Source organism: Genypterus blacodes, unplaced genomic scaffold, assembly GCF_046128005.1.
Source record: "Genypterus blacodes isolate CSIRO-AG114 ecotype Tasmania unplaced genomic scaffold, CSIRO-AGI_Gbla_v1 ptg000085l_1, whole genome shotgun sequence".
NCBI classification, from domain to species: domain Eukaryota; kingdom Metazoa; phylum Chordata; class Actinopteri; order Ophidiiformes; family Ophidiidae; genus Genypterus; species Genypterus blacodes.
The window spans coordinates 771,193-799,186 of NW_027466890.1; the positions used below are offsets into that span (position 1 = coordinate 771,193).

General features: G+C 44.6%; 1 protein-coding gene across 7 annotated transcripts in view; it reads left to right on the forward strand.

Moving 5' to 3' along the window:
- Positions 1 to 27,558, forward strand: part of dab2ipb (DAB2 interacting protein b) — a 101,805-nt gene extending 74,247 nt beyond the window's left edge. For 6 of the 7 annotated variants that reach the window (XM_076158735.1, XM_076158737.1, XM_076158733.1 and 3 more), the window contains 11 exons: positions 973 to 1,527; positions 10,741 to 10,885; positions 14,078 to 14,222; positions 14,350 to 14,586; positions 14,711 to 14,912; positions 15,905 to 16,092; positions 17,399 to 18,302; positions 19,612 to 19,749; positions 20,900 to 21,102; positions 22,117 to 22,204; positions 24,212 to 27,558. In XM_076158735.1, coding sequence (XP_076014850.1) covers positions 973 to 1,527; positions 10,741 to 10,885; positions 14,078 to 14,222; positions 14,350 to 14,586; positions 14,711 to 14,912; positions 15,905 to 16,092; positions 17,399 to 18,302; positions 19,612 to 19,749; positions 20,900 to 21,102; positions 22,117 to 22,204; positions 24,212 to 24,379 — 2,973 coding nt within the window. In that variant the 3' untranslated portion in view covers positions 24,380 to 27,558. The remainder of the gene's footprint in view (positions 1 to 972; positions 1,528 to 10,740; positions 10,886 to 14,077; positions 14,223 to 14,349; positions 14,587 to 14,710; positions 14,913 to 15,904; positions 16,093 to 17,398; positions 18,303 to 19,611; positions 19,750 to 20,899; positions 21,103 to 22,116; positions 22,205 to 24,211) is intronic. The other variant, XM_076158736.1, reaches the window with a different exon arrangement.
- Positions 27,559 to 27,994: the final 436 nt, after the last annotated feature.

Here is a 27,994-nt window from a genome sequence, read left to right on the forward strand (position 1 = left end):
TATTATTTAGCAATTACTCACTAATTAGAACTTTGGAGGAACAAAAACTACATTTCTTAATAGCATTAAAGTCCAGGTTCTCCTCCAGTCTCTTGGGAGGAGTGTGTCATTCCTCGAGCTTAGCACTGCAGTTTTTAATTATTGTTTGAGTTTGAGAGATGGGCTGCAAACTCTTTCTTGGAGAGAATATGTTTGAATAGAGGAATGAGATTTGGGAGCGACGTGGCGGCAGTCTGACGCCATGTTCTCATTTACAGGATTATGACTCAAGACCGCACGCCCCTTTTTTCTCAGCTGTTCAGAACATGCAGAGATGTTCTGAACTGAATGACAGAAAGTGAACTTGTGAAGTATCTCTACATTATCCAGTATAGATGTTATGTGTTGTATCTTGTGTGAGTTTTCGATATTACCTTCCTTTTTGCTACAACGACTCCTATCTGTAGAGAAGAGCAGATGAGGAAACATTGTTGATTTGCCCTTTGACTATAATATACTTTAGAGACATTAAAAGGTTTCTATATTTGGGGAACTGATGTGTTGCAAGAATCTGACACATCTGGATTTATAGCAGATCAAGGGAAGCACCTCCAGACAAATGCAGACCCTAGCATAAGAGGAAGCAAAGAGATCTGGCATTTCCAGTGACCGGCTTTAAGTGCTGTGAAAAATGTTAGCACACACTAGCCGTAACCAATTCCTCTCACAGCTGCAAGAGCGCTTCTGCCGCTGTAAGAAGATTGTGATTGTGCATGATTCCTTTGATGCAAACGCCATCTAGTGTTGTGACATTCGGTAGATTCATTTTGACGGGCTCTTCACTTTCAGTGCTGCATCGCAAGGTTTTGGACTAAAGATGCTTTGGGATAACTGGAATAATGAGTGTATCCTATTAACGCTCTGTGTCACACACCTCCAGATTCCCAGCGGTGTGGTTCTTAACCCCTCTCCGTTCACCTTTTCTGTCTCCAGGACAACAGTCGCCGGGTGGAGAACCTGCTGAGGCTGTGGATAATAGAGGCCAAGGACCTGCCAGCCAAAAAGAAGTACTTCTGCGAGCTCTGCCTGGACGACTCGCTGTACGCCCGCACCACCTGCAAGCTGAAGACCGACAATGTGTTTTGGGGGGAGCACTTTGAGTTCAACAACCTGCCCGCTGTCAAGAGCATCACGGCGCACCTCTACAAAGACACGGACAAGAAGAAGAAGAAAGATAAGAACAATTACATCGGACTGGTCAACATCCCCGTGGCAGCCGTGACGGGGCGACAGTTTATGGAGAAGTGGTATCCCGTTAGCACACCGACCCCTCCTAAGGGCAAGACGTCCGGGCCTATGATCAGAATCAAGGCGCGCTATCAAAGTATGAACATCCTCCCCATGGAGATGTACAAGGAGTTTGCCGAGTTCACCACCAATAACTACATGCTGCTGTGCTCGGTGCTTGAGCCCGGGATCAGCGTGAAGAACAAGGAGGAGATGGCGTGCGCACTGGTCCACATTCTTCAGAGCACGGGCAAGGCCAAGGTCAGTGCCGTGTTTATACTCCACTGACAAGGTTTTGCCTCGGTGGTGAAATATTGAATTTACATTTTGTTGACACATGGTGCTTAGAAGATGATGTAACACACGCCAAAGTGAACGATTCCTCTGCAGAGCTGATCCCATGAACCAGTGACCCTGTTGTGATAATACAGCGTAGACAAACAGGCAGTGAGACAGGTGATTTCCACCTGGTGCAGCAGCGCCTATCGCATTTGAACCCAAACTAATCCCTGACATGCACCCCCTGCCATGCTACTACATGGCATATCAAAGCAGGACAGAGCCACAAATACATCTGGCTGCTATCTGTAACACTGCGAGCATGGGGAGATTAGTTTAACAGTTAATTTGCACATGTGCTGTATCGCCATTATTTACAGTGGCAGCTGATCCTGCAAATGCAAACACATGAGTTGAGAATATGAGAAGGGATGGACTTTTATTGGCTGCCGCATCGTATCTCTTTAAAGACGACCATAAACTCGTTGGTGTCACAAGTATATGAGTGCTTCTATTACACTTCAACATCTATCACAAAAGACTATATGTGATGGTTTAATTTGGCACCAATGGATAAAGCAATCACTCGTTACCTGTTGCACAGCTGTAGAATGGCTATAGATCTATATCGCCTGAACTGTGAACGTTCCTGTCAAGCAGAAACTTCTTTCAGGCTTCTTTCTCTCTTTCTGTCTGCTCCCCCTCGTCGGTTTCCAGGGACGATGGCGGGTATATCTCTTCAGCGGGGCTTTGAAACTTTCCCAGACTTTATCATGTCCCAGCGGAGTGATGAATGATTAGTGCTTAAGGAGAGATGTCTATCCACACTGTACTGTCAGTCTGCTGGTTTAGGACAGGGAGCGATCTGCTGATTGATGGTGTGAGACAGTCTTTTTCTGTCTATCCACATGTCTCCACGGAGCGACGTCTCATTCTTAATTACCTTCTATTAATCCCCACCTTCCCTGCAAAGCACTGAAACTTTTACTTGGCTCTCACCTCCCCGTCTCCGCCCCCTGCTGGTTTCTCTGCTGCCTCGCGGCCGCGCTGCTTAATGGCAAAAACAGATTCTCACTAAATACACGTACATGTTTGAAATTACTCATTCCGTTTGATTTCGCCTCTTGTGCCTTCTGAAATATTGAGTTGCAGTCTCTCTTAGAAGAGGGCAAAGATTGAAACAGACCCCTTTGGTCTGTGGTGAATAGGAAGAATTTATGAAGAGGGTGTTGAAATCCCGTCGAGTGTCAATGTTGGTTTCCTTTTTTTAAATGGTTTGATGATTCAAGGCCTGGTGTAGTGGTCTGAATATATCTGGATCGATGCGCCAGTCGTGTCATGCCAAACACAAACCACCATTCCACTACTTACCACATATCCAAACGTCTTGAATCTGTGCTCTATGTGGGAAACACGCTGGTCCGTTCGCTCGAGCATAGATAAACTGTAAGCGTGGGTTTGCTGTGGGGGTTTTCCTGCAGTGCGATCTGCCGGTCGTGGACTTTTGTCGGAGCGATCTGGTGCGGAGCGTCAGCGATCTGCCGGCGGGGCCGAATTGCGGCGGGGTGGCCCGGACCGCCGGACCCGCCCCTGCTTTAAACTATCGTGTCTCCAAATCCATGAGTCACTGTCTGGTTTATCTGTAAAGGTTCACCTCATTAATCTAGCTTAATACAATGCTTAAGTGCAATCACCAGACTGAAATATGTGGATGTCTGCAGATGACTCGCCGGTATTCTGCAGGGGAAAGGTGGTGGCATTTCCCCCAACCTGGCAGGTTGTATTTGACGTTCTGGTCCTCAAAGCTTCTAGGGCTACACTGCTGAGTGCTGCCCAGTAGAGTTCAGTCTCCTACGCTGTGTCTTATGTCCATAAGGGGAGGTACTGTATGTTTCGCCAACAGACAAATTGCTTACTCCACTGATGACGGATCATCTGGAACACAGTGTTTATCGGAAATCCTTCTGCATCTCTCTGACACGCCCAGTTTCCATCTCTGCAGATCTCGCTCTGTAACTCTATATTCCTCGGGGTTAGTCAAGGATACAGCAATTTCTGCTGATGCACATTGTGTTTAATCCGGTGTGTACAGGTGGGGTATGCGTCCTAATTGCAGCTGGCTTCTGAGAGATGCAGATTGCAGGTTGTAATGGTCACTAGTATTCAACACTCCCAGACTCTGTTTCCTACTGTGTCATTTTATCACCCTCCACTGAATAATTACACCCCACATACTCTGCTTCATTGCACACTCTCTCTCTCTCTCTCTATCTCTCTCTCTCTCTCTGTTGTTGTCTTTCTGTCTCGTCCCCACTTTCACCGCTTCTTTGTCTCCCTTCATCTCTCTTTCATGCTTCATTGCGTCCCGAGGCCAAGGCTCTCTGGAGTGATGCCATTACTGATGCTGTATTGATGTCTGGGCGCTTTTGGGTGCACAGCGGGCACGCCCTGCGTCACTGCGCCGAGGCCTATATGCCCACCACACAGACACACACACGCACACACTCACACACCTGCAGTGTGCACACATAATCAGGATACATTAGCGGGTAATTGCAGGTCATTTATTAAATTTTTGCGCTTGAGAGGATAAGCCTGCAGTTGTACTAAGTTATGCTGTCTGAGATATTGGAGAATGAGGTCATTAGTTAGTTAGTAAACCGATTGACAGTGTAATCAAATTGAGAAATCAAGAAACATCACTGCTGATTCCTTCTGGTAGGTCATGGCGTTTGACCTTTCCTCCCTCCTATAGGAGATGCTGTCATGTCAGTACAGACTCTCAGTTGTGCTGGAATTACCTAGAGAAACTTATTGTATTTCTTTTTTCCTCTGAAAATGTGCACACCTGGCCAGGGTTCTCGTCCTCATCGATCTAGACGCCTTCGTCCTAAGGAAGATAATGTCCTAATTTTGTCATAGCCATTTGCTGCTTCTCTCAATGCCACTTTCCTATTGGAAGTGAGGGTGAGGAGGATTTATCCTTTCAGCCAGAGAGAGGTGATGGCAGAGATCTGTTTTTTTTAGCAGCCCTATTCAGAAGAGAATATATCTGATTCCATCATGTCCGCTTCCTAAACAGCTGTGGGGCCAGTATGTCTCACTTCAGCCATTAAGCACAGGCACATGTTGGCAGTGTGTGACAAACACACTGCGTAGGATCTGTTTTTATGTCTCCTCTTTTTTTCCCATGGCTTAGACTGAGTCATATGTCCCGGAAAGGGCCGGGAATACTCATATCATAGAGTGAAAGATTATCCTGTGCTTATTGCTTGTCAATACCCGTATTACCAACCTGGGTCACGTTTGAGGGAGCGAAACCTTGCTGCACATTGATGTCACTGGGGTCGGATCGGCGACATGGCCCCCTAACCACAAGAGGAAATGAATACAAGTCACCTCAACTTCCTCTGCAGGTCAAGGCAGTGCATCATGTCTCTGCCCTCGACTGTTAAATAATTCCAGGTTGCTCCTCTCGACCAATCCCTGGGACAGAGTGCAGCAATGGTGGTGAACATCACAAGGGAAAAGGGAAGAAGGGGAATGAGAGAATATAAAGACACACATGATATTTTAATGCTTGATTTAAATACTGGGCAACACACATAAATGCACAAAAACAAGCATAGGTAAACAGCAAACATAAATGGAAGAAGCTGATGGCATTTGGCTGAAATTCCCCTATCAGATTTCTCCCGTCTTCATAATAGTGTTTCGCTCCTGCTGCTGGAGCCGCCATGTTTTGCTCCTGCCTGGTTTTGCAGTGAATGACAGGCCTCTGTGCCTGTGGGAAACGCTGTTCCCGTTTCAATTTGGCTTGCGGTCCTCTCAGTCAACCCAATGTGACCCTCACAGGAAGAGCTGCAGGCTATAACGCTGTAATACTAGCCATCGGTCTCCAGAGAGACAAAGCAAGGGAGGTGGAGAGAGAGAAAGATGAAGAGGAGAGCGGGGGATGGAGCGACTGGAGAGGTTCCTGTTCTCTCCCCTTGTGTACTTTCTTTGGCCGTTGCTCTGGGCGGGAAAACAAGCCTCATCGATCAGTCCAAGTGTGAATGGAATGAATGAATGTTTATTTTTTCTCCCTTTTCTTTTGTTAGCACACTAGATCTGTTTCCCATTCCACATTTTTTCTACGCAGCCTTCAGATACGCTTCATGTCTTCCTAATACTCCAGTCAAAACACCATATAGATATTTATGAAACCTCTACAGGGAATTTGTTTGATTTCTGGAGAATCTTAGTGTGTCTAAGGAAACCATAAACAAGAAGTACACTCTGTTACTTCATCAGAGATGCACAGATGTATTTGTAGTTTTTCACCATGGTTACACTTGTACTTCCGCCCAGGACATTGGCCCGTGGCTATTGGGCCCTAGGCATGATGTTAAAAATGGGCCTCCTTAATTGAACCACCTAAGACCTCTGAACTGCAAATCAAACATAAACACACACACACACACACACACACACACACACACACACACACACATACACACACATTCCCTTTGATTGTTGATATTTTCTATATCTTACATTCATCAGTTCTTTTACTGCACCAGTTTATGGAAGAATACTCAAACGTGTGCATATTTGATCAACTTGGAATGATAACAGTTTCAATATAAAAGAAATGGATAAGTTCAGTTAGTAATATGTTATTTGGTGCTGTAACAATGAGAGGTCCTGTTGGTTTGCCTGTTTTGCCAGATGAATGAGTCATCCTGGCCTCTTCTATGCTCAACACCCTTCTGTTTGTTTGTTTGTTATCTGGATGAGTCACAAAACGATTTTGACAAAACTTGGTCAAGGGGCGGGTCACAGCCCAGGAAAGAAACAGAGTCGATGGATTCGACTTGTTCTCCAAATCTCAGCCAGGAATCTTCTTCTTCCAGTTATACTTTAGGGTCAGCCTAATCTTCCTTTCTTTACATGTCATTGCGAGACAGACGCGAGTGTGTTTGGACACTGACAGTGCACATCACAGTCTCACAGATTGTGTCCTCTCCTCTTGTTTAAGTCTGTACAAGGTTTCTTTTTTTCAGTTTCAGCTCCAAAGTGTGTATAAAGTGGAACGCTCCTGAATAGAGATGCAAACACAACACGCACAGCAGTGACTTGTTTGTCTTGTGCAAAAACAGTGGGAAGGACAGAAGTTTATTGGGTTTTTAACTGCCAACTCGGCTCATCTACGGAGAGCTCCTCATCTTTATCAACGGGACTCAATCCCCTACCATTTATTAGATGTAATCACTATCTACCCCCTGCCCTCCTCTCCACCCGGCTCAATCTTCATAACACTCTTTGTCGTTGTGTGTTGTGTGTGTTGGGGTGCTGGATATTTCTGAGGTATGGTCTGGCTGATGAGATGTGGCAGCCATACAGAGAGTGTTCCGCTTCTCCTTATTAGCACTGAACCAGAGGGGAGAGGAGGAGCCGGATGGAGGATTAAGAGCGTCAGCACGAGGGCTGAAGCATGATCGGAGAGAAAATGAAGGACCTCTCCTTTTAGGACATTATTACTAAGGGAAAGAGACTGACAGCCATAACCCGTGCTCCTGAATCATACCGTCAAGTTTAAAGGCTGAAGTATCATCTTCTAGGGAGACAATTATTACACATCCGCTATCTATTTTTGGTGAAAGTACCAGTAGTCGTGGTAATTATTCTACTGCCAAACAGCTTGAAAAGACCCAATTCACGTCTTCTGGGCTTGATTTTCAACCACAGGAGCTCATCAGTGCAATACTATATAACAGCTGAATATCCAACCTGACTGTTGGAGAGTCCATGAATGCACCACAAGGGAGAGTTTCTTACTGTGGTCACAGTTCCATTACATCTGTAAGCACGTTTCTAATCTGAAGAGTTCAGTGTATTACTAGCATGTTGACATTAATAGAAAACTAATGACAGTGTAGGAAATCACTAGCACAGCTTGGCATGATTTAGAAAAGGATGGTCCCTCTAATTCTCTTATATCTGTGCTATAATTGGATTTGAACCCGGCATGCATACACAACCATATGTCACTGAAATCCACTGATGCAACCGGACTCGCCCGGCTTGGTCGACCATGAAACGCTGAACAAGTATTGGCCGATTTGTCTGTTATTGTTATCATTAGAGGTGGCGCTCTTCTGACTCACTCCACAGTGTTTGACTCTATTTCCCTTTCTGTCTCTCTCTCTGTCTCTGTCTCTGTCTCTGTCTCTCTCTCTGTCTCTGTCTCTCTCTCTCTCTCTCTCTCTCTCTCTCTCTCTCTCAGTCTCTCTCGCCCTCTCCATGTCGTCCGACCACCCTCTCTAATCAGGCCAGGATTTGCCCGGCTTCAGTGGCCACATAAGGCGTGCAGCGTGTTAGAGAGGGTGGAGGAGGAGGTGAGGAGGGAAGGAGGGAGGAGGTGGGGGAGTCACAGAGGGGTAGAGGTTAGAAGAAAGATCATAATTGGGATGACATTTTCTTGCCATAAAAAACCAAGACCCCTGGTCTAATGATCAGATGGGTGCCTGTGCACCACAAAAGGTCAGACTTCCTCAGGCAAGTGTGTGCGTGTGTGTGCCTGTGTGTGTGTCTTTATTCACATGCTGCTTTTTGATGATGATGATCTTATGTGTTCTTGACAAAAATGCCTGTGAATTGGGGGACCATCCTTCATAAACTTCATGTTAAAAACCATCAAATTACCCAGTAGTGTATAGAGTTCATGTTTATGCATGACATCTATGCATGTGCTTTTTCAAGAAAGCGACATATACACGAATATGCTACATTCATTTAAAGCATTATGAACAGCGCAGCTCCACTTTGAGAGATCAGGTCGACATTTTCCATTTAAATAAAGCAACTTATCAACTGAATGGGTTAGGTGTGATACGTATTGATTGAGTATGTGTGAACATGTGTGAACCAAATACAGGTCCCAGATTTCATACTGCATAGGGCCGGGGTGACGCCACGATAAAATCCACATAACCGATTGTAAATACTTGGATTTGCAAGAACATGCGTTGACGCGTCACAATGACGGAAGACTGTGGACCCGTCCACCAAGCATGATACACTACTAGGATGATCAATACGCCGAACGTGTTTCTGTTTGGAGTCACTTGAAATTGAATTTGTAACTGTCTCTGTCGAAAGTTTTTTCTGCACCGCTGTTAAGGTAACGTTACAATCATACGTTGTTATTCGGCCGTTTTATATTTTCTGTTGACAGTCACGTATGAGTGAGCTGAATGCCGAACTATTTTCTAATTTAGGACACACGGAGACCCGCGCGCGAGAGAGAGCGAGTGTGTGTGTATGTGCGATTCAGTTATTATTGCGTCACCGAAATTGCACTTATTTTATATTAATTTTATATTAATGTTATTATAATAAATATGTAACAATAATTTATATTAATATCCATTTAAGATGATTTAATGTTGGGCTGCTAATCTTGAGGTTGCACAGTTATTTCTTCTGAAAGGGACCTGAATATCACATTACCTCATGTGTTATTGTTGTTGAATACATAAAGCACTCCATCACTTGAATTATTCAATTCAAGTTGCATTGAATAAGCAATATATTGGAAACAGAGATTATCAGTCAAAACGTGGGTATTATTTGTTGTGGAATAATGCAATGCATAGTCTTTGTTACATTTGTTGGTTTTGAAGAGAAGATAAGGTATTTTATATTGTATTTATATTATCAGATCACATGCAATTCACACTGTGACATTATTGAAGAAAATATTGAAATATTAATGAGATAAGTTATTTTGGGTGAAATAATTATTATACTGCGCAATAAACATCGATTAATCGTCACAAAAATAATCGTTAGGCGCAGCCCTAATACTGTATGCTTTTTGTGTGTTATATGAATAGTTTCCCTGACATGTAAATGAGGCATTAATACAGTGATATCTTCTATCGGCGCAAATGTTCCAAATTTAATTGAATTGAATGACACAGCACTCTGTATTTAATTTAACTTTGCATATTGATGTGTGCATTTGGTTATCAGAACTTGCGATGCTCCTCTTTGCTGTGGGTTTGTGTGTGCACCAGAGAAGCTTGTTTGCCACCGCACATCAGTGAATGATTGGATCCCTATGGCGTGTCTTTGATTAGTTGGATAACAGGCGTCAGCCGCAGCCATCGTGCCCGACTGAGAGGCTCCGCCGCTTTCTCTCTGCCTCCTCCTCTGTTCTTTAACCACTGACACTCTTTTCCCTTTCTCCTGTGCTTTCCTCTCTCTGTGCATCTGTCACTTGCCTCTCTTTTTCCTTTGCTGGCACGCCAGTTCCCCTAGTTAACAAGATGCCAAGGGACCTAAGAGAATACAACCAGAAATTTGTTGAAGGGAAACTGAACAAGGAAGAAGTCATGTATATGCATATATCTTTCAGACTTCATTTTAAACTTGGGATATCAGTTTTCTGATGAGCAGAATAAGGAACAAGTCATTTTTTTTATGAAACACATTCATTATCTACAATATCTAAGTCCAGAACCCTTGTCTGTGTTTGCTGTCTATATTGTTTGTGTGTGCAATCCTGACAAAACTAAATGCTGTGCTGGTGATGTGTCTGAAACCAACACAGCGTCTGAGCAGCTCATTACTGCGTGACAGGCCGACAGCACATATAAAGACACAGAACTGAAAGAACACATAGCAGAAAAGTGCTGAAAGCCCCCTGAGGAATAAGGACAGTATATGTTCACTGTGACTGCTGGTACAGATTTCTGTTGGAGTTGTCGCTATAGCCCAAAACGCTGTCCCAACTGCGGTAGACTTTAGAAACTTTGATGAAAACCCTGGGTGATGCAGTTTGTCTGTCAGGAGATGAATTGTAACACATGACAGCAGGAAAGCGAGGCGCGACGGAAATACATGAAAGCTTCTTTAGTGCGCGTTCCTGTTTCCATTCAGAGAGCACAGGAGGAGGGGAGATGTTTGAAGGGCTCGAGCCTTTCTGCTGCAAATTGTTTCTGAAAACAAATGCTTGGAATGAAAACAGTCATTTGCAGAAAATGTATCACCTGCAAATTTGGGTCAGTTTTGTTAAAAGGTGGGGTGACGCGTCGACTTAAATCAACTACTCGATTATGTAAATACGTTTACGTGTCATAAAGATATGTAGAAGCTTGGGGCTCAACCCGTTAACCCTCTACATTTTTTTTCTTTTTTTTTCTGCAGGACTTCCTAACAGACTTGATGATGTCAGAGGTGGACCGTTGCGGGGAAAACGAGCACTTGATCTTCAGAGAGAACACACTGGCCACCAAGGCTATAGAGGAATACCTCAAACTGGTGGGACAGAAATACCTGCAGGACGCGCTCGGTGAGTGAAAACAAGAGACAGACAACATGAAACAACTTTTAAAATCTGACACACTCGTATCTGGAAGTCAACTGAAGTCGTCACTTCATTCTGCGAAGTGATTTGTTAAACCAAATAGAAATATGTTATTTCCATTGTTAATCTAAGAAAACAAAGTAAATTAATAACATCTCTTTCATATAAACTGTATGTTAATATAGAAAGGATTCACAGCTGAGACTTGGCTTGCTGGAAAAAGTCAATAAAAAAATACAAAGCAATTGCAAAGCTCTTTAAATTCAGCTTTTTATCGTATCATCTCCCCACTTTTCTCACAGCTCTTTTACACTCACCTCTTTGCTGACTCATCACTCATTCTCCCAGTAAACATTAGCCATCATTAGTAAATTGCAGTGTCTGTAAATTACACTCAGTGGGCAGAGTAGTGGGCAGAGTAGGGAGGCAGTATCTCAGTGGGTAGAGCTTCCGCTTTGGAACCGGAGGGTCGCCAGTTCCAGTCCCTGCCAAGGTGCCCCTGAGCAAGGCACCGAACCCTCAATTGCTCCCCCCTCTGCGAAGGGTGGTAATGTAAGTCGCTTTGGATAAAAGCGTCTGCCAAATGATCGTAATGTAATGTAATGTAGTTCTGTCGGTCACTGTATCGATGAAATGCATTAGTCCTGTCTTCCCAAGGTCCTAGCCGCAATTCATAATTTTTCCATCATTTCATCTCCTTCTTAGAGTACTTCTGCTCTGTTCTTTGCGGGCATTGCCTTTTATTCCAGTAATCTCTTAAAAAATGCACCATATTTGGGCAAATCTCTCTTTTTTCATTCCATTTCAAGTTTGTTTGGTAACTTCTTTTAGCCATAGTCTCTGATCACAATCTGGAATAGTCATGTCTTGTTTAATGCAACTTCTTTATTCCCTCAATTAGATCATCTTAAGTGTCAGACCCGGGCTCATGAAGCCGTTTATTAGGTTTGTGTCTTGCTTGAGGATGTGAGCTGATTTTTATTGAGGTTAAGTTTAATTAGGTTTGCTATTATCACCTAATTATTTTTAGGAACACATACAAGCAACAGTTCAGACACGAGACCCTGCAGGGACGGCACCACAGGTTTACAATCCACCAGCTTATTCAAATCAACATTGTTTATTTTTCCTCCCAGCTGTTTAAATGCGGTACATTCAAAAATCAGTGTGAACAAACAACCTGAGTTTTGTCACTATATTGGCTGGCAAAATGAGAATTGACTGCCGTATTAAACCCGACTTAGTATCCCACCGATACGTTATTGAAAAGCTAATTTTTAGAGGACTGCAGTGTTTTCAATAAGCTACAAGCCATAAAGTCGTAAACCAGCAGATACACGTGGTGGTATTGGAAATTGAGCGATCGGGAATGCTCCAGTTCTTAAAATATTAGATTGAACCTCATCTGGGGAACCATTTGCACTGAAAATACACACTCAGTTGAAACACCCTTAAGCTGCTTTATTAAAACCTTGTAGAGAAATTGTTAGTCGTGCATTAACACTACTGTTGAAATTAGCATTGAGCAGCCTACACGGCAAGCTTATTTTTATTATACGTCCTCTGGTCGGTTACAAGACATTACATGGAATTGGAATGCTGAACAGAGTAAGTAACAGCTTCTCCAGCGCCAAAGGAAATTGAACTTCGCCTCTGATTTGGATACAGCAAAATATTTAACACCTACACTCAGATGAAGAAGACAAACATCCAACAGATGAGATGACAAATGGTGTCTAATATCAGCAGCTTACGAGGCTAATATGAATAGATAGAGTAAGCGCCGATGGCGAGTCGTCTTAAGTGAGTAAGACGGGATTATTATCGTAATTATATGATTCCACAGTGAATGACGAGCAATGCGTCATTGTTACTAGGCAGAGTTGTTGGATATTTGCAATTGATTTACAGTTTTGTAATGGAGTATGATCAATAATCAAAGGTTTAAGCGTGTATGTAAATGTTCCCAGCAGGATCAGCTCAGTAGAAATCATTATTACAGGGGGAAGGTTGTCGGCTCTCTGTTCTCACTTCTGCAATGTCAGTTCAAGGTTACATAAAGTATCCATCTGCAGTCACCAACAATAAGCACTGTGTGTACTCAGTGGGCCCTTCTCCTTGCCTGATTTAGAAAGGTACACATGGATAGATTTATCTTCAAACACCATACATCCTTCCCTCACTCGCACACTCACTCTATCCGTATCCTGCTATTATTGTGCGATTGTTGTGTGTTTTTTTTTGTACATCTGTATAAGGAATGGGGGAATTCCTGGCCCTGTGTCAGAGTTAAAACCAGCTGGCGTGTGCGTTTCTGCATATCTGTCAGGTGCCACTAATGTAGTGAAAGCTGGTAAATGATGCATTAGTTACTATTTGCTCGACTGTCTGGATAGACTCTTGAAAGCCTCTCTGTAAATGACTGGAGCAATGCAAGGACAGTTAAGCCTCACTTTACACCACCTGGGGCACGAGACACACACACACACACACACACACACACACACACACACACACCTGTCCCTGTTTCTGTAATACTAAGTGAAATGAGAAGCTCAGCTCATTGCCATTACACTTTGCGGCATATTGATTCTCTGAGATGGCAGCAGTTTGTCTTTTATCTGCGCTGAGGTGCCAAAAAGATCCTCCTGACCTTGTCTTTCATAATTCTGGCTGTTATCTGAATTACAACAATGTTATCAGTGTGTCTTGTATTTATAGCCACCGGGGACAGTAGAGAATGAGGAAGTTATTTCAATTTTAGGTTTCTAATATGAGAGCCCTCAGCAGAGACTTTCTGAGTGATGGTCATTTTCAGTTTCACTGGAACATTACATTACGATCATTTGGCGGACGCTTTTATCCAAAGCGACTTACATTACATTATATTACTACCCTTCGCAGAGGGGTGGACCACTTGAGGGTTCAGTGCCTTGCTCAGGGGGCACCTCGGCAGGGACTCGAACCGGCAACCCTCCGGTTCTTAAGCGAAAGCTCTACCCACTCGACTACTGCCTCCCTGAAGGACAATATCAACTTCAGTTCCCCATGGCTGTGACACCATATCAAACACTCCAAATCATTTCTATACACCAACACAAACATACAAAGGACATGGGTCGGAATCAAAACTACTCCCCACATCCCGTCTCTTCAACCTTCGTTAATTTTTTTCAGGTGAATTCATCAAGGCTTTATATGAGTCAGATGAAAACTGCGAGGTGGATCCTTGCAAGTGTTCATCAGGCGACCTGCCAGAGCACCAGAGTAACCTGAAGATGTGCTGTGAGCTGGCATTCTGCAAAATCATCAACTCCTACTGGTGAATAACAGAGCGAGGCCTCTAATTTTTGGGTTTATAATTATTATAATTCACAAAAAACGTTTCACCTTTCGGGTGTTCCCTGAAAATAACTCTGTCCCTCTGTCCTGTCCGTGACTCTTGGCAGTGTCTTTCCACGAGAGCTCAAAGAGGTGTTCGCATCATGGCGGCAGGAGTGCAGCAACCGAGGTCGACCCGACATCAGTGAGCGTTTGATCAGCGCGTCCTTGTTCCTGCGGTTCCTGTGTCCCGCCATCATGTCCCCTTCGCTCTTCAATCTGATGCAGGAGTACCCCGACGACCGCACAGCACGAACGCTCACACTCATCGCCAAAGTGACCCAAAACCTGGCCAACTTCACCAAGTGAGTGCTTGATTTGGTCGAATCAAGCAGTAACGTGCCAGTTTGACTTTCTTCTTCTGTCCTCATCACTGTTTTGTCTTTTGTCTTTTGTCTCTTTTCCAACCAATCCTGTTTGCCCCATAAGATTTGGCAACAAGGAAGAGTACATGTCCTTTATGAACCAGTTCCTGGAGCACGAGTGGACAAATATGCAACGATTCCTGCTGGAAATCTCAAACCCGGAGACGATCTCCAACACGGCAGGCTTTGAGGGCTACATCGACCTGGGCAGGGAACTCTCCACTCTGCACTCCCTCCTTTCTGAGGTGGTGTTCCAGATGGAACAGGTACTGGAGACCCGCACTTTACTCCCTCCGAGCCCTTTTAAATCATTTGTGGATTTTAACTAGCTATAAGTCACAGAGTTTTGATATGTGAGTGCTCTCATGAAGTTGGAAAATCAAGGTGAAATAGTTTTCCGTCTACTCCCCGAAGACCTTTTAGCTGCAAGAATTAATTCAACCATACACTCATTTATTGCAAAGGTTTTCACATTGTTAAAGGCTGCATAGTTGCATTGCATATTGTCAGCAGGAACGTGAGAATTCTAGTATTGCGCGTTCTGCTTTCATCATAAATCAAGCAACTGGATTTATATAAGCAAGTAAAATGATAGATAGATAGATAGATAGATAGATAGATAGATAGATAGATAGATAGATAGATAGATAGATAAACATGTTTTATTAGGATAGGGTGTAGAATTATCACATAGTGTTTTAAACCCAATGCCTCAGGACCTTAATCTTAAACCTTAAGCATTGGCTGCATTAGGATGTTTATTGTACAGCATTCAATAATTTATGATTGCATTCCATAAACAGGGCACTAAGGGAGAACACTAAGGGCAGGGTAAAGCATATTAATGGATTTACAAGGACATTTACATTTACTTAAGTCGCAGGGGGGAACTGGTAATTATGAGATGAAGGACAGATTCATGGTCCCTTTTGTCAATGGCATAGAACACAACTCCCCCAGAATTAAAAAAAAATAAAAAATTCAATAATTCAGAATCACAGAGTTTGGCTAACAAGTCAGCCCATCTAGACTGGCTGACTCGTTACATTATTCAGTGTGTTTTTGGAATAATAATAAGAGGGAATGGAATACAAGGGTTGATTGCCTTGCATAGGGAATATATCGTTGATTAAAGTGACACATTATACTTAAAATATATTAAAATATATGTCTCTCGGGGCAAATTCAAATGATGTCTTAACCGAAGTAGATTGGGGAAACATGTTACTTGACTGGATTGTCTCTTCCTTCGCACCAGGGCACAGCCTCTAAGCTGGGTCCCCTTCCCAGGATTCTGCGCGAGGTAAACACGGCCCTGTCCAATCCCTCCAGCATGCATTTGACACCCGGACAGTCCTCGGACCATATGGGCTCCCCTCCTCCTGTGGCAGGCTGCAGCATCTCCACAGGACTGCAGAAGATGGTCATAGACAATGACCTTTCAGGGTAAGAAGTTCTAGGCGTATATGTGGTAGAAGTATCGAGATGGGAGTTTGGAGTTTTACTTGACATTAACATTTTTTGTCATTTCCCTTCTGTTGCTTTAGAAAGAGCATTCTGTAGAAAAGACAGCTTTTTATGTATCTCCTATGATTAGACTGCATCAAATCAATGCATGTCCAAAAAGATTGCAAGATGAAAACATGTTGATGATTGTGTTTCGTACACAAAATATTTATTATTTGTTTTCCTATTCAATGCGATAAGTTAGGAATGGGATATTTCATTAATACGGCCGATGCTGTCCCTCGTTTCAAACTCTAACTATCCCCACAGTTCTGGCGAGTGTTCATGTCTTTGTCAGGCGGGGCGACGGCACAGCGGGAGTCTCACCTCTTGCGTGTTTACGGCAGTCTAGCTGACACCTTGTTTACTCTCCCGGCGCCGATGACAACATACTCAGAAGCCGCCTTATCTCCACGCTATCCTGTTCTCAAAAATCGAACAATGGCAAGGTGACAGTCTCAGGCAGGCAGATTATCGAAAAGGCTCGGCCGCAGACAAGCGGGCAGGCAGATGGACAATGGCCAGACAGAAGGCGAGAGACTGAGCCGCCAAAACAAGGGAGTACACCAACAAACATGCAGGCAGGGAGATATGCACATAGATCAAGAGAGACGGGAGGCAGGATGGCAGATAGACAAGCAGCTGGTACCATTATGCTCATCAGGGGACCAAGATCAATAGAACTAATTAAGTCATGTCCCTATATGACCCGATCCCAGTGCTTACCATCTTTACTTTATCACATTAGTTGTTAATTCATATATTGACACGGGCGACTGTGTGTGTGCCTAAATCCGCATGTGAATGAGCTCATCACTCGCGCCTAATTGCTTCTCACCCGTCGGCTAGTGACATGAAAAGTGGGAGCGAGACAAAGACTCGACCGGCAGATTAGAGACAAAGACAAAATCGAGCGGAATGAAGGCCAGAGACACGTTAAAGGATGAAGAGACAGGTAATGGAAGGAACGGAGGGGGAAGGACGTGAGAAAGAGGGAGGTGATGAACGTGTTGTGAATGACAGACATTATTGGAGGATAAATCAAGTCTGTCAAGGTCCGGTGGCACTAAAGCGTCCATCTGCTTCCCGGAGGAAAGGGAGGAAGAAAAGATGAGGGTCAAAGCAAATGAGGATGGCAAAATACTGATATCAGCGGTTCATTTGTGACTGATGCTTCATTCATTGACAAGTTATAAATTTGCATTTCCCAACTGTTTTTAACATCTCCATGTCTGTTCCATCTCAGGTTGGTTGACTTCACCAGGTTACCCTCCCCTACTCCAGAAAACAAGGACTTGTTCTTTGTGACAAGGAGCTCAGGGATCCAGCCTTCTCCAGCGCGCAGCTCCAGTTATTCCGAGTCCAACGAGCCCGACCTGGGCATGGCCAACGGCAGCAAGAGTCTGTCAATGGTGGACCTCCAGGACCCACGCAGCCTGGAGAGTGGCCCGGGTCCCAGCTCCTCGGACGCCTTGGGCGAAGGCTCAGTATCAGGTGTCGGGTGGTCAGCCAGAACCCCACAAGCCAACATCCCCGGAGGTCCAACGCTGAGGAGGCCGGTCCAGACACCCACCACCCCCTGCACAGAAAGCACCCCGGGCCGGCCCGCCCAGCTCCTCGCCCCCTTGTCCTTCCAGAATCCTGTTTACCAGATGGCCGCTGGCCTGCCTGTGTCTCCCCGGGGAATGACCGACTCCGGCTCGGAATGCCACAGCTCCGTCAGTTCCCATAGTAACAACGAAGATGGGCCAGCGGGCGGGAAGCATTCCTTCTTGAACCACGGAGGGGTGGGGGGAGGAAGCGCCTGTGGCGGAGGCGGGAGCAGTGGCGACGAGTTCACCAGGCGTTCGGGAGAGTTCACCCGCCGGCAGCTGTCCCTCACAGAAGCCCAGCACCAACCCGGCATTCCCAGGCAGAACAGCGCCGGCGGCCCACCGCGACGAATAGACCAACCTCCCCCCCAGAGCATCACCCGGGGCCGCACGCCGCCCACTTTGCTCAACAGCGGGCCATATCCGCGACCCTCCTCCGGCAGCATGATGTCATCGTCGCCCGACTGGCCAGGCAGCGGCGCTCGGTTACGGCAGCAGTCCTCCTCTTCTAAAGGAGAAAGTCCTGAGACCAAGCAGAGGGCCGCTCAGCACAAACAGGTATGAGATGATGAAGATCTCACCCAGCAACCAAACACACACCTTGACCAATGCAGTGATTGGTCAAAACTACAGCAATCATACTGTCACTCTGTCATAACATACAGCCACATGTTGAAAAGGCGGCGTGTGTGGACTCTAATCGCAGAGACTCTACTCAGCATGCCCAAGTGCAGCGTTTATCAGCACTCTCATTTTAAGAAAATGAGAGTGATGGAGGCACAATTAGCATCTTGTTAGCTAGCAGCAGAGGGAAGGAACACATTTGTGGATATTATCCTGGACAAGCATGTCGGTGTGTGTCTTGCACTGTGCCTGTGTCTGTGTTTGTGAGCAGTTAGGATAGCAACTAAATCTCCAGTCAGCGGTTGCCCTTGGTGACTGTTGATCATAGGTTGATAGGGACATAATGCCTTCCTCTTCTCTCCACGGAACAGTTTCCACAGGATTGACTACCCAAGTCAATTTGTTTTGCTTGGGGTGTGGAGCTCCGTGCATGCAGCTCAGCTCCAGTCCACAATAACAATGTAGGCAACAGATAGAGAGAACACATTTTAAGACGACCGTATAGATTATAGATCAGTGTGAATTTCCAGTGTTATAATTCAGTCTGGCAGGATAAAATAAACCTTTCTGAGACTTGGCACAGCGCGTTCACATGCATATTACAACTTTGGTCCAAATCTGATCAAGGCAATAAGCTGATTTTGAAAGGTGACTTCGACGCCATCTTAAAAGCGATTAAGCAGGAAGTCGTCTCTCTTCAGCGAATGACTGAATTCAACCAATTCTGAAGCTGATGAGTTGTCTCATCTGCACAGTGATGTCATCTTCTCACTATTTAAATTCAGGGTTTCCATCTTTTTCCTGTAACATACCGTCACAGCTTTCTTCTTCTGCTGTTACTGGAGCAGCTTACGCACACACACACACACACCGAACACACACACACACACACACACACACACACACACACACACACACACACGTGTCATAAGGGCTTGCATGTGCCTCGAGGCTGATGATTCCACGTTGCTTGCCCTCTGCTGCATTCACTGCATCCTTATTTATGATCCGGGCCGGAAGTTCAAATCCGACCTGGAGCGATCGTCGTGTGTCTCAACAAAAAATGACCCCACATTCATTTCAAGCTTACTCTTTGTTGTTTTATTGTGTGTTGTGTTTGCACCCCTCCATCCCCGACCCCGTCCCCTCTCCCACCCTCACCCTTTCCCCCCCTCTCCTGCCACTATCGGGGGGTGACGTCGGCTCATGTGTGTGCGTGTGTGTGTGTGTTGGTTTCACTTAGGCCCCCTCCCCAGTGAACCCCAGTGCGCTGGACCGCACAGCAGCGTGGCTATTGAATATGAATGTGCAGTATTTAGACCATGAGGGGATGGAGTCCGAATCACTGAGAAACAGGGAGGATCTGTCTCAGGTGCAGAAGGTAACGAAAAAACAAATTTAAAACAAAAAGGCTGCCTCCTCTCCACCTCGACCTTTAACCTCTACCGAACCACCTCAACCTTGAACCGCCCTCTTTTTTTCCTTTTTTTTAACCTTCCAGTAGTTCCCCTCATGCACACACCTACACACAGAGACACACCCTCCCCCTCATTCAAACGCTCCTGTACCTTTCCCACCCTCACACCCTTGACCCCCCCTCCACCTGATTGTTGAGCCGCTTCAGCAGATGTGCTTTAAGATTCATTAAACCACTTCTGAATCTCCACACACCCACACACCCACAACCTCACACCCACTGCTTTTTATATCATATTTTCAATGAACAAAGCATGTGTGTGTGCTGCTTGTTAGAGGGACAGAGAGAGACAGGATTTTTGCTGCTTTCTCCGCTTGTTCTTCTTCTCGTCCTTCCTCTCCCCAACTCCTTCTACCTTTTAGCTTTGTTAGTTTGGTAGTTTAGTATAATGTTATTATTACGCATTTTGTTTAGCTTTTTTTGACCTTGGCAGAGGTATGTTCTCTTCTAGTATAATCCTACTCAATACATTTAGTAACAATTCAGGTTTTTTTTTTCTGGGGTGGGGGGGAGTGGGCAGGACAAAGGTTGTGTTGTGGATTCGGCGCTGTAAATGTCATTTCCTCCCCCGAGGATGTAAGGACAAGAGCAGGGCTGGAGAAGCAGAGTGACATGGGAAAATGAGCAACAGGTGACAAGGAAAGATAAATGATCCCGGCAGCGTCCTCACATTGTGTCAGTTGATCTGATGACTCGGTGTTCCTTTCAGTCTTCGTCTCTTCTCTCATCAGTTCCAGCTGGATGACAGAGTAGATCATATTGACATCTGCCGTACAAATTAAAGTTTAGTTTCACTCGCTGGTAGATTTTTGGATTCTGTGACGTTACTTCTCACCTCCTCAGCAGCGTGTCACAGGCCAAGGAGCCATTTTCAATTTAGTACCAACATTCCTGCTACATTTGAAAAGCGAAAAACGCTCCATTTTCTCGCTGTCAGGTACGGTAATGAAGATGAGGCTCCTGCTGACAGGGCTGATGATGATGATGATTGTCAGGTTGGCATGAACACACAGTGACGACGGGGAAAACTCTTTTTGTGATTCTGTACGCGTAGTACCAGCAGGAGATCGCCTTGCTGCAGGAGAAGCTGCGGGCGTCTGTGCAGAAGCTGGAGGAGTATGAGGCTCGGCTGAAAGGCCAGGACGAGCAGGCGCAGAAAGTGCTGATGGAGTACCAGGCGCGGCTGGAGGAGTCGGAGGAGCGCCTGCGCCGACAGCAGGACGACAAGGACCTCCAGATGAAGGGCATCATCAGCAGGTAGGATGGCAATCTGTGTGGCACGCGGTTCTGCTGTGAGCCTTGAAGCTTGATGTTTATGTATTTATTCATATATATCAGATTCCCTCTGATCTTTAAGTGTCTTGCGCAATAAAAATGAAAAATGTGGGTTGAAGTCCTAGAAATGAAAAGTTACTACATCACTCATTAAAACAGTCATAGTTTTAATTATGACATTATTGGGTTTTTTGGGGAGTTGTTTTGCCACCAATCTCAGAAAACAAGTTAGATATATAGATTTTCATGATTGATGTCTTTATTTCTGCTTTTAAGGCTATGATAATAAGTATAAAAGTCTGGCAATACAAAAATGGTGGCAGCTCTGGAAAAATGTCTTTGTTTCTAAAATCACAGACGCCGACAAACACACTGGTTATGTGCACTAAAGCATGGCCCCATTAAAGGGCACACCAGTGCAGATGTACAGTAAACAACACGTTTGCCATGAAAAACTCAATTAGCTCCGAACCAGCTGCCTCTCTTTCCTGCTGTCTACGCCAGTGGAGACAAATTTGCAGTTCCGAGTCAAAGTAGAGCTCATAATGCGGCACTTATTATAAAGGAGGGACGCTTTACAATGCACTGTGAATTCAGCTCTAAAATACATTTGCGTGTAGTTAGGGTCGCTGCGGTTACAGCACACACACTCCTGATGTGCCAATGTGCTCGCTGCCTTTTTATATACACTGTATTCAAGAGTGCAAGAAGGAAATGCACAGGCAGAATAAATGGGATTCAGTCATTCAGATTCAAAGTTGGTGGCTCATTCTGATTACAATCGTTGCATCTGATTGGAGACAATCACATAAGCTTGTATGTCTGAGTGTAACAGAATTACTATTTTAGGGCGTATAGGTCATATATTAGAGGTCTGTGAATGAGATGCAGAATTTGATTCAAGCACAGTCAAAGAGAGTCTGGCTCTTATAGTTCCCTGTGTATGTATGGATGACGCAGCTCAACTGGTCCACTTTCTGTTCCCCGGCGGTCCAGGTTAATGTCAGTGGAGGAGGAGCTGAAGAAGGATCACTCGGACATGCAGGCGGTGGTCGACTCCAAACAGAAGATCATCGATGCACAGGTCAGTGTCTACAGCACAAACCTGTGTGTGTGTGTGTGTGTGTGTGTGTGTGTGTGTGTGTGTGTGTGTGTGTGTGTGTGTGTGTGTGTGTGTGTGTGTGTGTGTGTGTGTGTGTGTTTGTGTGTGTGGTGTGTGTGTGTGTGTGTGTACTGTATGTCAGGGCGCCATGGCTGACAGGAGGATTTCAGGATGAGTCCAGGTTTTCCGATTCAGTTTTCTGTGAATTGAATATAAATAAATGTTTAATGCATGGATGTCTCCTCCGCTCTGGCATTGACAAGCTTGAATGACTGAGCAGCAGCACCCCATACACACACACCCACCGTCCTTATAAAACATACATCTACACCAGGGGTCTCCAACCTTTTTTCCTCTGAGAGCAAATTTGACAAAAGAGAGAGCTACTTGTGTTTTACATTTTTAGTTACATTTATCCACATGGCTGACTAAAACCAGCCATGAAACCAGCTGACTAAGCATCTTCTGTGTGAACATTTACAAAATGTTGATTTCCAACACTCATATTTTGTATCAAAAAGCACTAAAATACAGCATGAGCATGTTTTTTCTGTATACATTTTCAGTTTGTCAAGCTCACACAAATTAACATCATATTAATCTTATAGAAAACAAAACAATGTTACTACTTATTTAGCTTTTGTACTAATACTATACCTTTCATATTTCACATTTTATGTCCACTTACCACTGTCACAATTTCCCTTCACATTCCTTGTAATTCTGGGATTTCCCTGTAGTTCCCATATCATCTGTAATTCACATGAATTCAGTCTGTTCTGATGTTAGTGAGATGAGAGAGAGTGTCTGCCGTCTGCTGGAGTGTATCCTCCTAAGTTCACTCTTATGGAGCTCTTTTACCTTCTCTGTTCGTAGCCTGCTAGCAGCTGGAAAGTCCCATGAAAAGTTGCTGTGTTCTCGACAGATGCGCTAGCACTGCAAATGAGACACACGCACACTTTAATTCCTCATGAAAATAAAAAAATGTTTTGGGGCTATTTCCGCGGTCAATGTCAAATCCGGCCCGCGCTTGATAGCCTGCTAACATCGCATGTCATCGTGTCACCTGCGTAAACAAATTTTGCAGCAGCGTCATTTGTTGGACTGACAGCTGATTGGCTTATAATCATTTTGTGACAGAAGGGGGTGGGATGTCTGTGAATTTAATTAAACAGGTTTACCAAGTAATGTTGTGTGACAAATGTATGTATTCTTTGAACCTTTAGCGAGCTACTCAGAAATGGGTGGTGAGCTACTGGTGGAGAGCTACACATTTCTCAGGCGTCTGTTTTTTGTGTCAGCAGTGCAGCTCTCCCATAATCCCTCCCTGCATTTTAAATCCTCCTCAGAAAACAAAAGTATTGCAGCTTCGTGTTCACATTGCCGCAGAATTCCAAATGCTGATTGGGAACATGAACTGTAAATTTACTTCAGCGTGTGTTTGTGCTTCAATGTCGTCATAAAGGATTAAAGTGTGTTTGTGGACTTGCCAGACGGCCACAGCACAGGATACCATTCTTTCTCTGCAATGTTTGCTCTGCATATATAGGGAATTATATCTGTGGAAACACAAACGCGATACACTTCACAAAAGAAATGCGGCAAAAAAAAAGGAAACGAAATGCAGCTGTGCACCGACAGTGACGATGTGTACACAAACACAGACACTTACACATATAAGTGATTAATCTCTTTCACGTCAAACAAAATAAGTCTATGCATCTGCAAACAAACACGCCACAGCGAGGAAACACGGTCTAACACAGCTGAAGGATAAAAGCTGGCTCCAGAATGTAGACTGGTCCTGTATGAGTGCGTTATCGTCGTCGAAATGGTTGCTTCCCTCTTAAATCTGTAGGAATATGATCCAATGGCTCGATCATCGGCAACAGCAAAGAAGGTCACATGAATCCTTTGTCTAAGTGTGTATGAGAAATGGTTGAGTATGTTTCTTTTCTAACTCAGTGCTTTGTGTGTGTGTGCATTCAGGAGAAGCGCATCGCGTCCTTGGATGCGGCCAACGCCCGCCTGATGAGCGCCCTGACGCAGCTGAAGGAGCGTTACAGCATGCAGAGCCGCAACGGCATCTCCCCGACCAACCCCACCAAACTACAGATCACCGAGAATGGAGAGTTCAGGAACAGCAGCAACTGCTAGAAAAGCCCAGACCGGAGCGTTTTTGAAAGGGGGGCAGGGCAGGAAGGGAAGCGGGAGGCGGCGGGCATGTGTATGTACTGGAATGGAGCGGATGTCAATGTGACGCTGCATGTCTATTTGAAACACTGTGTGTGTGTGTGTGTGTGTGTGTGTGTGTGTGTGTGTGTGTGTGTGTGTGTGTGTGTGTGTGTGTGTGTGTGTGTGTGTGTGTGTGTGTGTGTGTGTGTGTTCCAAAAGAAGGGGACGGTACTTTTTTCGGAGCGACTTCCTCCCTTTTTTCATGGTTTCGACGCCGGGCGCCGAAGGTGAGGAAGGAGGGCCGCGGGGGTTGCAAATGAAAAGAGGCAGAACTGATCCAGAGGAGGAGGCGGAGCTTGTAAATATGAAACTCAGAGCACTCCGCTCAGTCGAAAAAAACACTTGACAGACCACCAGTCGGACGTAGTCAGTCGCCGGGACAGCCGAGAATCGCACGTCTATGCCTGGGATGAACCACTACGTAACCATGACAACCCCCCCCCCCCCCCCCCCAAGAGGAACACCTTTCGGCAGCAGGAGGAACATCACCACAGACGTGTTGAGAGCATTATTTTCCAGCGCTTTATTTCAATCTCATTGTTTATAAAAGAACCAAATAGGAGCCTCGGAAAAGTTACAACAGATATGTTTTTTCCAAAGCAATCAATTTTATCCCCTCCCTCCCCTCCTCCTTTCTCTCTCCTCCCCTCGGGTGTGTTCCTAAGTGTCTCCCCCTCCCTCCCCCTAACACCTCTCTCACCCATATGTAGTGCACTTTGAAAAAGCTATTGGTACATGAATTGCCTTAAAGTGAGGAACACACACACCCACTCCCACCCCAGCTCCCTCCGTCTCTGCAAAAAAAAGGCACAACTTATACTGTGGATTTGTAAAGGTAAAAAACATTTAATTGTACACACTTAATGTATATTATTAACAGTAAAGTAAATTAACTCTATGTGATACTATAGTCATGGAATTTAATATAGATGTATGCATTTCTTTTTTTTCCTTCTATAGAATATACACATATACCTATATTTGATAATGTCAAATATGAAAGCAGCCCTTTATTTCGGAGCGAGACGAGCTTGGCGAGTTTTTTCCGTTTCCTTTCTTACGACGAATGACTGAAAGCTGTAGTGTGCAGCTTGTGTTAGAGCGCAGGTGTGTGAGTGCGGGGGAGGGGCCAACAGCAGGCGGGGCACCGTCATCACACCGCGATGGTGGCTACGGTGAACCCCCGTCCCGCAGGGCTGTGGAAGGAAGTGAGCGGTGGCAGCACTTTGGGAGGAGCAGAATGATGTTGAAATGGAGACCAGGCACACAAACCACTCAGGACGTCAATGTTATGTTTTGCAATTTCTGTCTGTTTTCAGTCACCGTAGCCGCCCTCATGCCCTTTAAGTCGCAAGTAATTTACTCACAATGCTTAACGTTTTACTTATGCACTACATTGCTCTCATTTGAACACAACACCTGTGCGATTCGCTTTCCTCCGGTGCTCATCGCTGCTCTGAATGACTGACGCCCCAGATCAGTTAAAGCCAGGCCTCTGACCTGGATTTGTAAGTTCATGGCATTGCGTCAGGGGTCGGGACGTGCTCGTACTTATACACTGGACCGGTGCGCTGTTGGCGAAACGACGGCCTCCTTGGCTTCGTCCGTCAGTGGTCATGAAGTGGTGAAGCTGTATCCAAACCCCCCCCCCGTCCACGCTCCAAGCCATTTCCAACACATTTTGTATATTTTTGTATTCATTTTATCAGATTGTACTCATCAAATGTGAGGCTCTGCATGCTGCATCTGGTCACGTCAGCGCCCTCCGTGTGTTCATTTTCCTGTTTGAGTTGCCAATGGAACGGTGACAGCGGTAATTATGAATGGCTTGCTGCAGACATATACAGTGAATATATTATAGATGAGTGTATCACAAGGCTGGACGGCCTGGGAAAAAGTGTAAATAAAATGTCCACACTATTTTTACCTAATGTTAACAGAGCTTTTTGTAAATGTATCTTGTGCTCAACTCTGCTGTATCAAATATGACATGGATATTGTAAATACAGAATAGCTCAGTCAGTCAATCTGTCAAATCTGTCGATCTAGGTTCTGAGTTCTGTTAACGTTTCCGTGTTCTCCCTGGTAAAGCTGTTTTTGTATCAGAGTGGAATATTACGAGCCAAAAACTGATTAGGAGATGTTTGACCCTTGGGGAAGTCCTGGTGTCATTACGGGAAGCTTCCAGTTGCGAGTCAGACATGATGAGAAGCACAATCTGGTTTTTCTCATCACTCGAGCTCTATGCACTTTTATGTTTGCTGGTTCATGATATAAGTTATAAGATAGATGTTTTTAAGGCGTTTTCACACAGGTAGTGTTTGCATACCCCCCCTTAGTTGTGTTTAGTGCGAAAGCAATGTTAGAAACCTGTCTCTGCTAATTGGTCAGAAGTGTTTTGGGGGAGGAGCGACAAAATCCAAACAGTGAAACGTTTACAATGCCGGAACACTGAACAAAGACACTTTGCTCTCCACTGTCATCACTTAGAACACAGCAAACAGAATTATGGCAGCAGAGACGTGACACAACCTTTTCACTATTTACTTGACCTTAAAGCACACACACACACACACACACACACCAACACACAGACCTAACCCTCTGATTCAAGATCAGTCCAAAGATCAATAGATCATTGTGTGTTTGTTTTGGTCCACACCTGGATGCAATCGCTGCACAAACAAACCTCACCAATGGGGGGAAAACCAACCTTAGTCCAACTGAAGCGGACCAAACAGCGTATCAGTATGAGTGAAAATGTGTAGTCAAAGCCGGGAAAAAAATAATTTTGAATTTCCATTTGCTTAATTACAAAGAATTTTTATCACACAAACAGAATTATACAGTGTTTCATCGGAGGGGTGGAAGCTGATGCGCTGGTAGCAACACAGGATTCACAGGACTTTTCTCCTGATCATATTTTACCTGACAGAGGATCAACAATGCAATAACATGCATTAAAGAGTCAGAAAAAGCCAATATATGTATACAATATAAATATATATATATATAAAAATGGTTGTGATGGAGTAAGTAAAGGAGGACCTCTAATTGCTTCGTTTCGCCCACATTTCTGCTTCAAACCTCACACACTCCAGCCAGTCCGGAGAAAAATATCAATAAAATATAAAAAGCTACAAATAAGGTAAAAGATGTTGTATGTTTTCTAATATCTTGTAGAAAATACTTTTGTAAGTATGTTGACAGTAAAGTATTTGCTGGATTCTGCTTCTTTTGACGACAGTGACAAAACAATAATGTACAGAGGAATTTGTGTTGACAAAATAATGTGGCTGTGCAATTTATGTACATTTGCAACTAGACCTATTAAAGTTTTATTTAGCTATTTTACATCCTGCTTTGGCTTTTGTTTGTTTGCTGAAACAAACGTTCTAAGATGCAAATGAAGTTTAATTTGAGTGCAAATCACATGGTTCATTACTCAAGCGCGCCTAGATAAATGATATGGAGACAGAGAGAGAGGGGGAGAGCGAGAGAGCATATGTCCAAAGGCAGAGAGGAGCCTGTGATGAT